The following is a 13,204-nucleotide window of genomic DNA, read 5'->3' as shown; positions in this document are numbered from 1 at the left end:
ACACACACACACACACACACACACACACACACACACACACACACACACACACACACACACACACACACACACACACACACACACACACACACACACACACACACACACACACACACACACACACACACACACACACACACACACACACACACACACACACACACACACACACACACACACACACACACACAAAAAAATCAATTAAAAGGTACACATATTTAAAATATTTAATGTAGGGTGCGGAGTTCACATTTCTCATTTCACAACATATTCAGACTCGAAATACATATACAAACATAAGTCACAAATGTTACGGTTCAACAGATGTTCTGGGGATACCAGCCAGGTTAAATCAGTGTTAGCTTTCAACGTTTCGAGCGCATACGTTGCAGGTTCCTGAAGATGAGAGCAACGTATGCGCTTGAAACGTTGGAAGCTAATGCCGATTTAACCTGGCTGGTAACCCGAGAACACACTGTTCGAATCACGTCGCTAGGAAAGCTACAATTCCTAAATGTTATGGTATATACTAGTCTACGAAAAATTGTTAACCGTTTAAGAATTTCAAACTAAAATTTACCTAATCAACTTCAACATATCTTATCTTGCAATCTTTGTTCTGCAAAGGAGACTAACAAAGGAAACAGATTGACAAAAAACTGTTTCATTTTCCACACAGCTTTCTTTTCCTCTTCGATAAAAATAAAAGCCAAAGTGTGAAAAACTTGCCTCAGATCATTTATAAATATGTATAAATTCAATGGGATTTGCATTAATTAAATTTTCAATATTTCACGTCTACGGAGAAAAATTCATGCAGAATGCACGCATACATGTAATTCCCGGAGCATATAATTCATGTAATTCACGAAATTCCCGGTGAGTAGCTAGCCTGGAATACTATCAACCTTAAGACTACCCAGAAGTATGCTAACAAATACTAAATTTTACACTTACACAGGGAAGTTGGAATGTGAACCAAGAATGCGTGCCCATGCCATCTCAACAGCAGCCCTCAGATTCTGTTGTTGACGCTGCAGGGTTGCCATGTTGCTCACTTTGAGAGGGTCGACCTCGCAGTCCTGTCCACTCTCCAACACCACTTTCACAAGCTCTCCTAGCGTCTCCAATAAATATCTGTCTCCTGTCAACTTCAGATACGCCTCCATTGCTTTGGTAGCTAAAGAATTACCCCGGAATGTAAGACGTTCATCATCTGGAAATGAAAAATAAATTGCCATGAATAAAACAGCTAAGGCTACACTGGACCTTGGACACTTTATTTTTTATATCAAAATGTCTTTTGAGAAACCATGTCACAATTTACATTTCCTCCTAGAACATTTGTGGTTCACTTCCAACGACATCTAGATATTATGGTGTTACATATTGTGTTACAAATATCTAGATAATAGTGAAATTTCATTTCTTGAGATTTGGAACACTGATGTTGTTCTCTGATGATAAAACATTTTCACAAACATTATTACCGAGACACCACAGAAAGCTTTCAGTACAATGAAATTATGTTCAAAATGTAATGTGAAATATAACCAACTGGGAAAGAAAAATACATTAATTACACACAATATTTCTGCCAAATTAGATCTCCAGTACAATTAAATCAGGAGCAAAAAGAATAGTTAAATTAGATAGTTGCAGGAAAGAGACACAAATCTAGCCCATATTTTCCCCTTTTATGACTACAATTTATAAATAACTCGACTTCTATTTTCTTCTTGTGGTTTAATGTGTCCAACATTGTGAATTCTACTAATTGACAAATGGTTGTTGAAGGCACATTTACACAGGTTATACTCACAGTTTTAAAAATATTTATTTATATCTATAAAAATTTGGAGATTGATAATTTGAATGTTGGGGTATACCATGGAATTTTGCACAGCTGGGAAAGAAGTACTAACTAGCAACAAGGGGTATATTGGAAATCTAATTTGCGTTGCTGAAGAAATAAAAATTGCCCAGACTTGTCATCTTAGCTAATACCAAATACCAGTGAGAATCTAGAAGAAAAGATTGTCATTTAAGTATATATATATTTTTAATATACATATACTAAAAAAATACATGGTAAATTTCTCGTATCGGACAAACGGCTGAAATTTGCTAGTTCTTTTAATTTCAATATTCGTACTTACGTATTCTGCATTCAGAAACATTGTTGAAGATGGCATTTTGCTTATTTCACGGAAATAAGCTCTATTTGCGACATATCGAGTTAGTTTTCTTCGTTTCTCTTTGCCTTCGGTAACACGCAAAATGGCGGTCACAGTTTTACTACCGTACTCGGCATGCAGTGTTTGCACCCCACAACACCCAACAATACCTACGTAGCTTCACAAACCATTGACGCATAGCCCCACGAACCATTGATACATAGCCCCACGAACCATTTCCGGTAAGGTTAGGTTAGGTTAGGTAGGGTGACATTTAGGTTACAATAGTTAAAAATTGGAAAAAAAAAAATGCATAGCCCCACACACCATTCTCGCATAGCCCCACGAACCATTGACACATAGCCCCAGAAACCATTTGCGGAAACGTACCTTCTTCAGTTACAAAAACATGTGTTTGGAAACACTGACCGGAATTGACCGTGATTACGTCATCACACACAGGCAAATCTGGCTGGGAGGAAATGGATGCAACAGCTTCCGTGCATCGGTCACACATTTATATCGAAAAAATAGATGATTTACCAGCAAAATTCAATGAACGATGCGAGAAAACACTTCCCCGAACTTCCAGAAGTATAAAGAAACTGCATTCGGTAAGTAATTTCTCCTGTAAATTTGAAGAAATCCGTTTGTCCGATACGAGAAATTTACCAAATACATTAAACTTGAAACTAGTATCAATACTATAATAATTATCCTATGAGATGAGAACTCCTTACCTATTCTGTCAATGTCCATCATTACAATATCAGCTAAGAAGTCCTTGGCATAGCCCTCTCGTTGCATAATATTCACCATTGCAGTAGCTATGTCCTCTTTGGCTTTAACTCCAACAACTGGTTCCAGTAAATCACACAGCAGCTTGTACTCATTCTTTAAATACTGAAATGAAAGCAAAATGCAGAATAATGTACAAGTAAATCCCATTCAGTTATTAACAGAAGAAATTGTATTTCTGAAGTTCAGTAAATATGTCATCACACATGTCCTGCTTCATGATCTGCCAACCTGATTATTTTGTATGTTGGAGCATATGTCCAGTGCATGTTACTTGGTTATCTGAGTCAGTACTGAAACTTCAGTGGTGATGGGTCTTGACACGTGTCATCCAATGATAAAAAGCCACTTTGCAGGACCTGCCCCTTGGGAGTGTTGCACCATGCAGTAAGTTTTAGTTTTATATTTATGTAACCTGAAACTTCTACAGCATTTTCAACCGAACCTAACACGATTCAATACCAATGCAATCTATATTAATTTATCATATGAGATTATAACTGGCAGAGCCTGTAAAACATCTTATCAAAGCAATCTAGAAAAAAATAATGAAAGAAGCATTCACACTGAAGCAACAAGTGTCATGTGTCACTTGGAAATCAACCATCAGAAAATAAATGGAATCTTTCATGTTGAGTGACATGACAACTGCATATGGTGCTTTATTGCTTTTGTCGCTCAGATGGTGGTTTTTCTCGATATCGTGCATTGTGGTCCCTCGGTCTGGTGATCCTGCATGTTTTGCTAAACACTGGAGGCACCCATGTCACATGTCGCTTCAGTGTGAAACCCATGTCTTTCTTGTCACTGCCTAAAAGGTAACCAATGTTTACAACAAGATGCATATTTTGATATTAAAACATATACATATACTATAAACATAATTTCATGTTTTTTACTTATTGTTTTGTTAAGATAATTTAAATATGCATTCTTCCGTAGTATTGTTTGTGGAACCATATTTTCTTATGTGTGATTTGATTTAATGCAAAGCACCAACCAAAACTTCAGTGCATCCATTGTGCCCTGTAATGATTGTAACTAAAAGGGAATTTCCACACGTAACATTTCTGCCTTTTCTTGTACCTACACTCAAAGTATCTCTTTTGTGGTGCAACTCACCTCCAAAAATTCCTGGTAAATTTCAAGAGGTAGAATATCCACTGACTGAAACCTGCATTTCACCCTGAGAGCTGGTGGATCTTTGTTTGAATGCTTCTCTGATATCACTGGGTACCATTTTTCAATGAGATACCGTGATGTCACTGTGTGCACCGGGATGCTCACTGTTCCTGTAGGAAGAAAATATGAAAATGTGCCATTAATTCTTTGTTCCAAACTACACATATCCCATCTGTCATGCACATAAGCACACTTGGGAATGTTTTTTAAGGGAAGTGAAAATAAATAAATAATTTCAATTTGAATGGGACAAACTGGAGAATATAAATTACAACCTTTTTTGCATGACAGGAATGCACTTCATAGCTGCAAATAATACCCTACCAACTCACTCAATGGCAAAGTAAACTGAATCGTCTACTCACAATCTCACCATAGACAGTTTCCGATTCTAGAGGGGAGATATATACTACACTTTGATCTTAGCCAAAAGGGTTAGGTTGGATTGGGTTCATCTGCATCCATTGGAGATGGTTTAGGTAACATTTTGTTAGTTAAATGTAGATATTTTTGGAGAACTAGAACCTGTACTTGAAGTGGAAATTGTTACAGGAGGATGTTTGCTTGACCCTTAGGAGCACCCTGAAGATAGCATCATGTTTAAACTAGGGATGGCCAAATCCGGATAAAATGTTATCTGAATTTCATATATCAGATATTCTGATATCTGAATTGTCTGGATATCTGAATGTGTGCATTATACAGACAGTTTTATGGTATATCGACTTTAACGGGCTATCCACATATTCTTGTATTCATCATTTTCATATTTCACTGTACGGATTTTCTACAAATCCTTCATCAAATCTGTTCTAACCAGATAACTGAATTTTCTGGACATTTGGATTATCTGGATCCATACTATCTGGATATCTGAATTATACAGATGTTTGGATTATCCAGATAGCCAAATTGTCCAAATATTCGGATATCCAGATTATCTGTTGCATCTGAAATGGATATTGAATAATTTGAAATATGGATATTGATTATCTGGGTTTTGTGACCATCTCTAGTTTAAACATGGGAACAATGGGATGGTGGGGTAGGGGGGGTGCTTTACATAAATATTCCTAACTGGGGGGATACCACCACATCCACCTTTACTTCGAGCACTTGATCAATTGCATGTAATCATGATTCATCCTCATAATCGCAATTGACCTAAAAGAGGCAGAAAAGCAACATAAAATAAAAACATTCAAGAACAACACTCTAATAGAATTGTATAAAAATGTTCCAACATTTATAATTTTTCATTATGATTATACAATTTGCCAAATCTTTTGCAGCAGGGTCAAAAACAACTCTATTTTAAAAAAAAATCTTTAATCTTAAAAATATGCACAAATATTCCCAGTTCCTAGTGATCAAATTCACGTAGATAGTCTTCTAAACCCTCAAGATGAATTTTCTGTGATTTTCATGACATCTTGTTACAATTTTTTTTATGTAAAATGTCACCCAAATCTTAGCACAAGTCTCTCTCCAATTCACAGCAGAGAAAACCACACAAAGATTCTCCAGAATATTTTAGAACTTGAAAACACCATTAAAAATATTCATTTAAAAAATAAAAAAGCAACATTATTTTTTTTAATAATGACAATTTTGTGACTAGCAAAACATTAAATTGCTGAAACATCAAAGTATTGATTCAAGAAGGAATCCGAATGTGTATATATTTGAAATACACATAATTATTACATGATAAATGAGGCTCAGTGAATAAATAACGAGGCAGATGATATTTCACAGTACTTAAGTAACGAACCTCAGAAGTATTGTCCACTGTTTAGGCATTTATCCCATTGTGACACCAGTCACAAAATGTCATGCTTGTAGAACTCCTTTGACTGCTGTTGGAACCAATTGCGCACATACTCCTTGATGTCATCGTCTGATTTAAACCATTGTCCGCACTGCTTTTTTGAGCTCACCGAAGATGTGGTGGAAGTCACACGGGGACAGATCTGGTCTATAGGGGAGGGAGGAGGGGGTGGCTCAGGACTTCCCACTTTAATTTTTTCAGACATTCCATTGTTGCGTTGGCTGTGTGTGGTTTAGCGTTGTCGTACAATAGGATGACACCACGAGAAAGGTGACCGGGAGTTTCAATTTGATTGTCTTCCTGAGCTTCATTAACGTTTCACAATACTGCTGGGCATTGGCAGTGGCTCCATGCTCCAGGAAGTCGACGAGGAGCAGTCCCTTGCGATCGAAGAAGAACGAAAGCATGTCCTTGCCGGCACTAGTGTGCAGGGTCTTGAACTTTTGGGGGGAGGGAAAACACTGAATGACTGGACGTGGGCACTGCTCAGTTAGCAGCCTTTGCATATACCTTGCCAGACACGTAACACCATCTAGTAGGAAAACGTGCGTGAATCAGTTTCGTCACACCTGTAACTCCATTTTGGACCCGTCGACCCATTTCTAACTAACATAGATTTGGTCCAATATCCTCTGCCTCGTTATTTATTGACTGAGCCTAATAATTACAAGTGGACCCAGAAACATGCATTGCCATTTTGCCGAAATTAGTGTAGTTCAGAAAGCATCAAAATGTGGAGAATCAACCATTTCAAAGATAAGGTGGAAATTTAAGTAGGAAAAGCCACGGAAAGTATTTCCTTATAATCTGAAAACTGAGAACTCTGTATTTGCATAACTTTTATTTCAGTAGTTTTTGGATGTATGGTGTATAGAGAGAAATCCAGCTTTTATGATTCTGTTGCCAATACAACAAAATATTTGATATATTCTTCATTGTAAATCCTCGAACAACATGTCCTTGCAGAACATACATCAAGGAATCACTATAAGCAGCAGGAATGGATGGACATAAATCAACAAAAATGTCAAAGGTAAGAGACTTTTGAGCATGCATGGGATAAGATGGAAGATGAAGTTGCAAAACATCACAAGATTTGTAGTGTCTTGTGTGTTGAAGGGGTTTAGAAACTTAAAACGAGGCAAGGACTTCTGAAGTGCTTGCAATCCGATCAAAATCAGTGTAACTTACCAACAAGTACATTCTTCTCTTTCTTCTTTTTCTTCTCAGCCTCCTTGTACACATTGATGTTAATGGTGTTGACCACTGGTAAGTTATGGAAGTCGAAATGTTCTCCCCAAAAGCACATTTCACCCTTCTGTTTGCTTGATGTTCGAGCATAAAGGGTTTTATCTAGACAAAGCTCACAAAAGTACCTGCAATGAAAAAATATAAGTTTTAGTATTGTTGCTTTAATTACATGTGAATATGGTCAAAATACAACTAATACTAACATCATGTGAGTGTAAGTACTTATCAAGTTAATATATTTTTCAATATTTCTTCTGTAAATTTTCATTTCAAGTAAGAAAATATTTTTAATTGCACACAGTGGTATTTGAAGGTGGTGAAGAGGAGCCCCCTGTGGTTGTAATAGTTTATATAATATCCGGAAACTTTTCAAATACCACCCTGATTGCACACATTCAGAAGAACTTAAATTCAATGCAATGGAATACCAAGATTTATCATTTAAATACTTCTTTGAAGCAGTGGCCCATGGTATCTGGTTTACAGCTGGACAAACAAACTTTTTTTCATGTACATAAAAATTGCAGCAAAATTTGAAGTTGCTTGCATACCTGCATTAGTGTCTTATTTCTATAAACCACGTCAAATTTTCAGCATACATTACTTTGAAGTAATTTTCGTGAGCAAGACTTACATAAAATAATGACTGACAAGTGTACTACATTCTTGCTTTGTTTACTTAATTATTTTACAGTGCATTTACATATTTCCATTCGTACTTAACAATGTAATTAAAATAACTAGGTTTGTCTTTATAACTTCGTGGTTAACAAATTATTTGGTAAAAAGGACCACTCCCACTAATTTTCCATTTTATTATTAAGACAGTTCATGAACATTGTAAATCACTCTACCATACCTTCTGAAAATTACAATGTTTCAAATGAACACATGTATAATCACGGGCACTTCTGAGTTGTAATAACCAAATAATCAATGGAATGGAATGAAGAGTGCCCATGATCTACTATGAATTATTCTTGCAGTGCGTATATATAAAATAAACACTAATTAATCAACAAACTAATTGTTTATTGTGCATCTTATTGAAACTATACATGAAGTGGAAATATTAGCTTAAATTTATCATGTAGGCCAACTTTCCACACTTACAACTTGTGAACTAGATGAAAGCTAATCACATACAATAATTTTTATTTGGAACTTCTTACTGGCACTTCATTTGTAACACTAAAATCCAAAAGCAATAAAGCAGTGTAAAATAATTATGCAGTCAAGTTTTCAATGCAACAGAAAAAGTACTTTAAATTTTACACAAAAAATATATGAACTATAAACATTTGTATTTCGCTAGCTTTACCTTTTCTTGTTTGCTACCCCTTTTGTCTCCAGAATCCAGATCTTCAGCGAGTTGTCAGTTCTTCGTACATGTTCATGGTCAGGCTGTACAGTTTTCCTGATGCTGTGAAAAGGAAATGAGAATGTGTGAAGTTCTTGGAAGTAATATACACACATACTGCAACCAGGAAAACTCCCCTGCTTTATACTGGACAATATGTAAACTTTTCATTTCATTTCAGAGCAATTGTAACAAGTCACATTTTGTGTATATGCTTGATAGCTATATTAAATATCCTATTTTCTTCAACACAAACTCTGATTTACTGAGTCTTCCAATTCCACTTGCAAGATAGATACTCCACTTCACTTGTTACTGATAAAGGCTAATTTTGTTGAAGTTCCATTGCATACTTAATGTGAAAAGTCAATTAGGTTCCAGAAATGCACCGGTAACAGAGACAATGTAAATACTGAATCTACGTTTGACACTATTCATTTACATTTTAGGTATTTTTCTAGACAATATAGTGTAAACAACTTTAAACATTTACCTCTGAATCCACTTGTCTCGCTCCTCGGCAGTGCGACATGAGAAGTAACGAGTACCAGCTGGCAGAGTCACCTGGAAGCAATGGTCCCGGCCTAAGACAGAGGGGTGCAGAGGCTTGATTTCCACACTTCCGGGCCCTGCACCCAAGTCCAAGGTCTGCATCATACTTTGGTTGGACAGGAGTGACTCATGTGAGCGAGATGTTCTAAGCCTTGGAGGTATGACACTGTTGAATGGAAGAAAAATCACACTTATTCACTCCCATGCAGTGTCACCAATGAGGCACATCTCCTTTTTTGTACAATTTAGTTGTTTGTTAGAGAGAGAACATGTTGGCTATGCGAAATATTTACAAAAAGCCAACACATGAAATGTGAAAAATAACAATTGTACCGGATATTCATCTGGTGTATGAGTAAAATGTTTCCCCAAGGATATAACAATATTTCATCGAAGATTAGGGACATATAGGAGATGTACTACGTAGCTCCCGTTGTGGTAGCACTGGCAGAGATGATTCCACGCAGGTAAAACAGCGACAGCGAAAGGCGAGGCCAGGCTGGCTCGGTAGCTCAGTGGTAGAGCAATGGCATGGTATGCCAGAGACCTGGGTTTGAGTCCTGGTCGAGCCTGCATTTTTCGCTGAAAATTTCTACGTAGAACAATATTTCAGTATTATTTCTACTATTGAAATTTATATCAAGCACTAACCCCACACACACTCCCACCCTTACAAAAATATATGGTCATGTTTCTATGAGGTTTTCAATGTCAAACCAAAAAAATATAAAAGCAGTATTTTATACTGGTATCCATCCTATTAGATTTGTCTTCCTTACCATGCACACATGTGCGTGAGCAATTAGTTTTAAAAATGTGGAAAATAAAGCATGAAACATTACTGAATATTATTAAAATATAATTTTAATGTCTACTCTCTATTTCTGCAAATAATTGAACTAATATGGAACACACCAAACATACAAAAAAGTTCCACCAGAAATTCCAACTGCATTTATGAAGAAAAAGAAAAAAAAATAACTTACCCATCACCATCAAGCACTCTCTTCCTCTCCAATTTTGTGACGCTTTTAGTCCTTTTTAAAGGATTTGATCTAAAGGACCTCTTTGAGAAGAAATTCTGTAAGTAAATAAAATAAATAAATTAGCTACTGGCAAACATAAAATGTTTGTGACATATTATTTTAAAAGTATAATAGTAAATATAAATTTGCATAGTATGGTAGTTCTTAAAGTGTGGAATAAATACTACTCAGGATACATAGTTTTAAAGTTTTAATGTTAACTTTCTGATCTGTACTACTTGCAAGTTCATTGCTTGATTTGATCGCTGTATTTTGCCTAATCCATGCACTTCTTGTGCAGCTTTTGGCTAATTTGCAGAGATGGGGATGAGTGATGATGATGAAATTGATGAATGGACACTCAACATGACCAGGCTAGGATTCGAACCCGGGACGCCTGGCGTCGTAGCGCGATGTGCTAACCACTCCGCCACGGGATCGGCGAATGAAATTTTGATTTGCTTCCTGTCTGGTATGATGGATCTATGGTGGGTTGAGACTTTTGAAGAAATTAAATGTATCGCATAAATTCATTCATGTTCGAACTTTTCTACTTCTGCTTTTATTTAACGAGGCTCTGGTATCTGGGCCCATGGCCTTGTGTTGTGTGCTGTCCATATCTGTACTGTCGCATCTTTCATCTTAGCACCATTCATCCTCATCTTGCCGGCCCCGTGGCGGAGTGGTTAGAACATCGCGCTACGACGCCAGGGGTCCTGGGCATGGATGTTTGTGAGTGTCCATTCATCAATTTCATCACATCATCAGTCATCCTCAGCTTCGCAAATTAGGCAAAAGTGGAACAAAAAGCGAAGTAAAATAAAGCAAATCATCATCTTCGCAATTAGCCGAAAGTACAGAAACGCGAAGTAAAATAACTCTAATCAAAGACAACAATAATTTTACGTCGTCTCTGTGCACAATTACGTTAACACGATACTTTCCCCGGAAGTAACTCCGGCGGTGTAGTGCTAATTATTTCCCCATCGAGGCAGCAAATACTGACGGATCTGCAGCAAACATCTTATGTAAGAATTCGTTGCAGTACTAAATTTATAGTTTCTACATCAGAAATCGGTAGCGAACCCAATTTGAAGTTCACGTAAAGAAACTGTGGCACAAATGTTAACTAACGATTCAAATCAATTCAGGGCACGAATTCAAGTTACTTGGACAGTATTAAGGGCGTCCCCTGTTGGGCTCCTCACTCTCGAAAATCTAGCGTCACTCCTGATCTTGATCGCTATTCTTGCTGTACTCGGATCATGATTAAGCCTTATTAACATTTTAGTTCAAGGAATTGCTCGAGATATAACCTTTCACAATAGCCAGGCTGAAATTTTGTGGCCTCGAACGTAAAATTTGTTTCTGTATAATAATGAATACGAATCAATAGTACGTCTGTGATAATAGCAAAAGGGGAAAGAGCTTAAGTCACGTGCCTGATTAATTATCAAATAGTCACGCGAGCAAAAGGACGCACATTCGGCACTTTCGCTTCTGACGTCATGTAGACAATTACCAAGCGCGTCTAGCGAACTTGGTGAAGTAAATGCCGAGTTGGCCGTGCAAGAAGGGAACTTTTATTTGTCCATTACATATGCACGAAGTGAGACATACGCACGACACCTGCCGTATGTGAGGAGCGATCGATTTTATAGCAACCAACTTTCGAAATTGTGCAAGGGAATAAAAGTACAGTGCTCGTAAAATTCAATCTGATCCATGGAGTTTATGTCTAGAAATGTTGCGCTGAACTTTATTCTCGTGAATGTAAATACTTTAAGTGCATTGGACATGTTTACGTCACACAACTTGCGGTGTTGTGTAGGCCTTTGGAATTCCCAGCGTACAGCAGCCTGAAGACCTGTTATCTTGAAGCAAGCATGAGAAAATCACAAACATTGTTTACCCGCTTCCACAATCGGGTTATTGTCTGGTAAACCTATCCAGCTTATCGTGTGAAATGTGACTATTCCCGCCACTGTCTTTTATTCTTCAAGTGGTTACGTAATCACGAGTAAAAAAGCAAACAGTGCAACAACTGGCAGTAAGAGGAGGGGCCTTATGTCCACTTTAACAGCTTGGCGATATCTTACGGATCTCTGATCCGAAAAAGTGTGGAGCCGATTGTTTCACGGTTCGTGACCACGCAACCGTCGCTTGCAGACGCCTGGATTACAACACGTTTCCTTTGAAGGAAACTAGGCTTCTGACGTAGCACCTAGAAGGTGACCCTTTGCAACTCGAACAGAAACGCGAGTGGAGATATCGCCACCGCCAACATGGAGAGACGTTACGTGTTGTGATGAACGCCCAATATCTAGAACTACAATGAATTTTGTCATAGCATCATCAACGTTTGAGTTTTTTCAGTCAATTTTATGCACGTATAGGCTAATCGGGACTGCACATACAGTTTAAAGTGTGCCTCCACCGGATATCGAACCCGGGACCCCTTAATTACAAGGCGTCGACATTACCACTACGCCATCAAGAAGGTCCAGAATCATCAACGTTCCACCATTCCCAGCCGTTTTGTGTCTTCGCCCCGTACGAACACTTGCAAATAGGTATTTAACTAAGTTGTTCGACTATAATGTTCTCAATATCCAACGTGCCTGTTTAAGGGGATGAAGGACAATTTCGCACCAGTTGTGCATTTATTTCAATATCATCCGAATGGGAAATGCTACCGACGAAAAAGGCTGGTGTTCAATAGAGTATGCATTTCTCCACATGCTGCAAGTGAAAGTGTCTTTTAAAGTTGATTATTAAGCTAGATACGATGTTTGAAAAAGATGATTAATAAGAATTTTCAGAAACCCATATATTCCTTATGGGGAATCAACTTCAACTTAAAGTTTCGGCTAATCAAATGGAAGTTTCGACTTTTCCGCCTGTCAATTACTACTTTAGTCTGTCCTTTTTCCGTTGATATATTTTTCTATGCCATCGGAAGTTTGATATTCCCAAGAGAAAAATAAAATAATACTTCCATAAGACCAATGTATCTCTCCTTGCCTCC

The 13,204-nt window shown here is 37.4% G+C and overlaps 1 protein-coding gene and 1 non-coding gene across 7 annotated transcripts in view; one reads left to right on the top strand and one right to left on the bottom strand.

Moving 5' to 3' along the window:
• The window catches only part of raskol (Ras GTPase-activating protein raskol), a 648,601-nt gene that overhangs the window by 16,575 nt on the left and 618,822 nt on the right, over window positions 1–13,204 (bottom strand). For all 6 annotated transcript variants that reach the window (XM_083126628.1, XM_083126626.1, XM_083126627.1 and 3 more), the window contains 7 exons: window positions 10,138–10,232; window positions 9,093–9,317; window positions 8,561–8,662; window positions 7,180–7,364; window positions 4,098–4,267; window positions 2,918–3,080; window positions 958–1,216 (listed from right to left, as the gene is read on the bottom strand). In XM_083126628.1, the coding sequence (XP_082982754.1) occupies window positions 958–1,216; window positions 2,918–3,080; window positions 4,098–4,267; window positions 7,180–7,364; window positions 8,561–8,662; window positions 9,093–9,317; window positions 10,138–10,232 (1,199 nt within the window). The remainder of the gene's footprint in view (window positions 1–957; window positions 1,217–2,917; window positions 3,081–4,097; window positions 4,268–7,179; window positions 7,365–8,560; window positions 8,663–9,092; window positions 9,318–10,137; window positions 10,233–13,204) is intronic.
• On the top strand, window positions 9,653–9,723 carry TRNAT-GGU (transfer RNA threonine (anticodon GGU)). Its single transcript has one exon. It is a non-coding gene; the product is annotated as a tRNA-Thr (tRNA).

This window comes from Lepisma saccharinum, chromosome 8 (assembly GCF_977018435.1).
Source record: "Lepisma saccharinum chromosome 8, izLepSacc3.1, whole genome shotgun sequence".
In the NCBI taxonomy this organism is placed as follows: Eukaryota; Metazoa; Arthropoda; class Insecta; order Zygentoma; family Lepismatidae; genus Lepisma; species Lepisma saccharinum.
The sequence above is the reverse complement of the archived record's forward strand: the minus strand, read 5'-3'. Positions and strand labels throughout refer to the sequence as shown.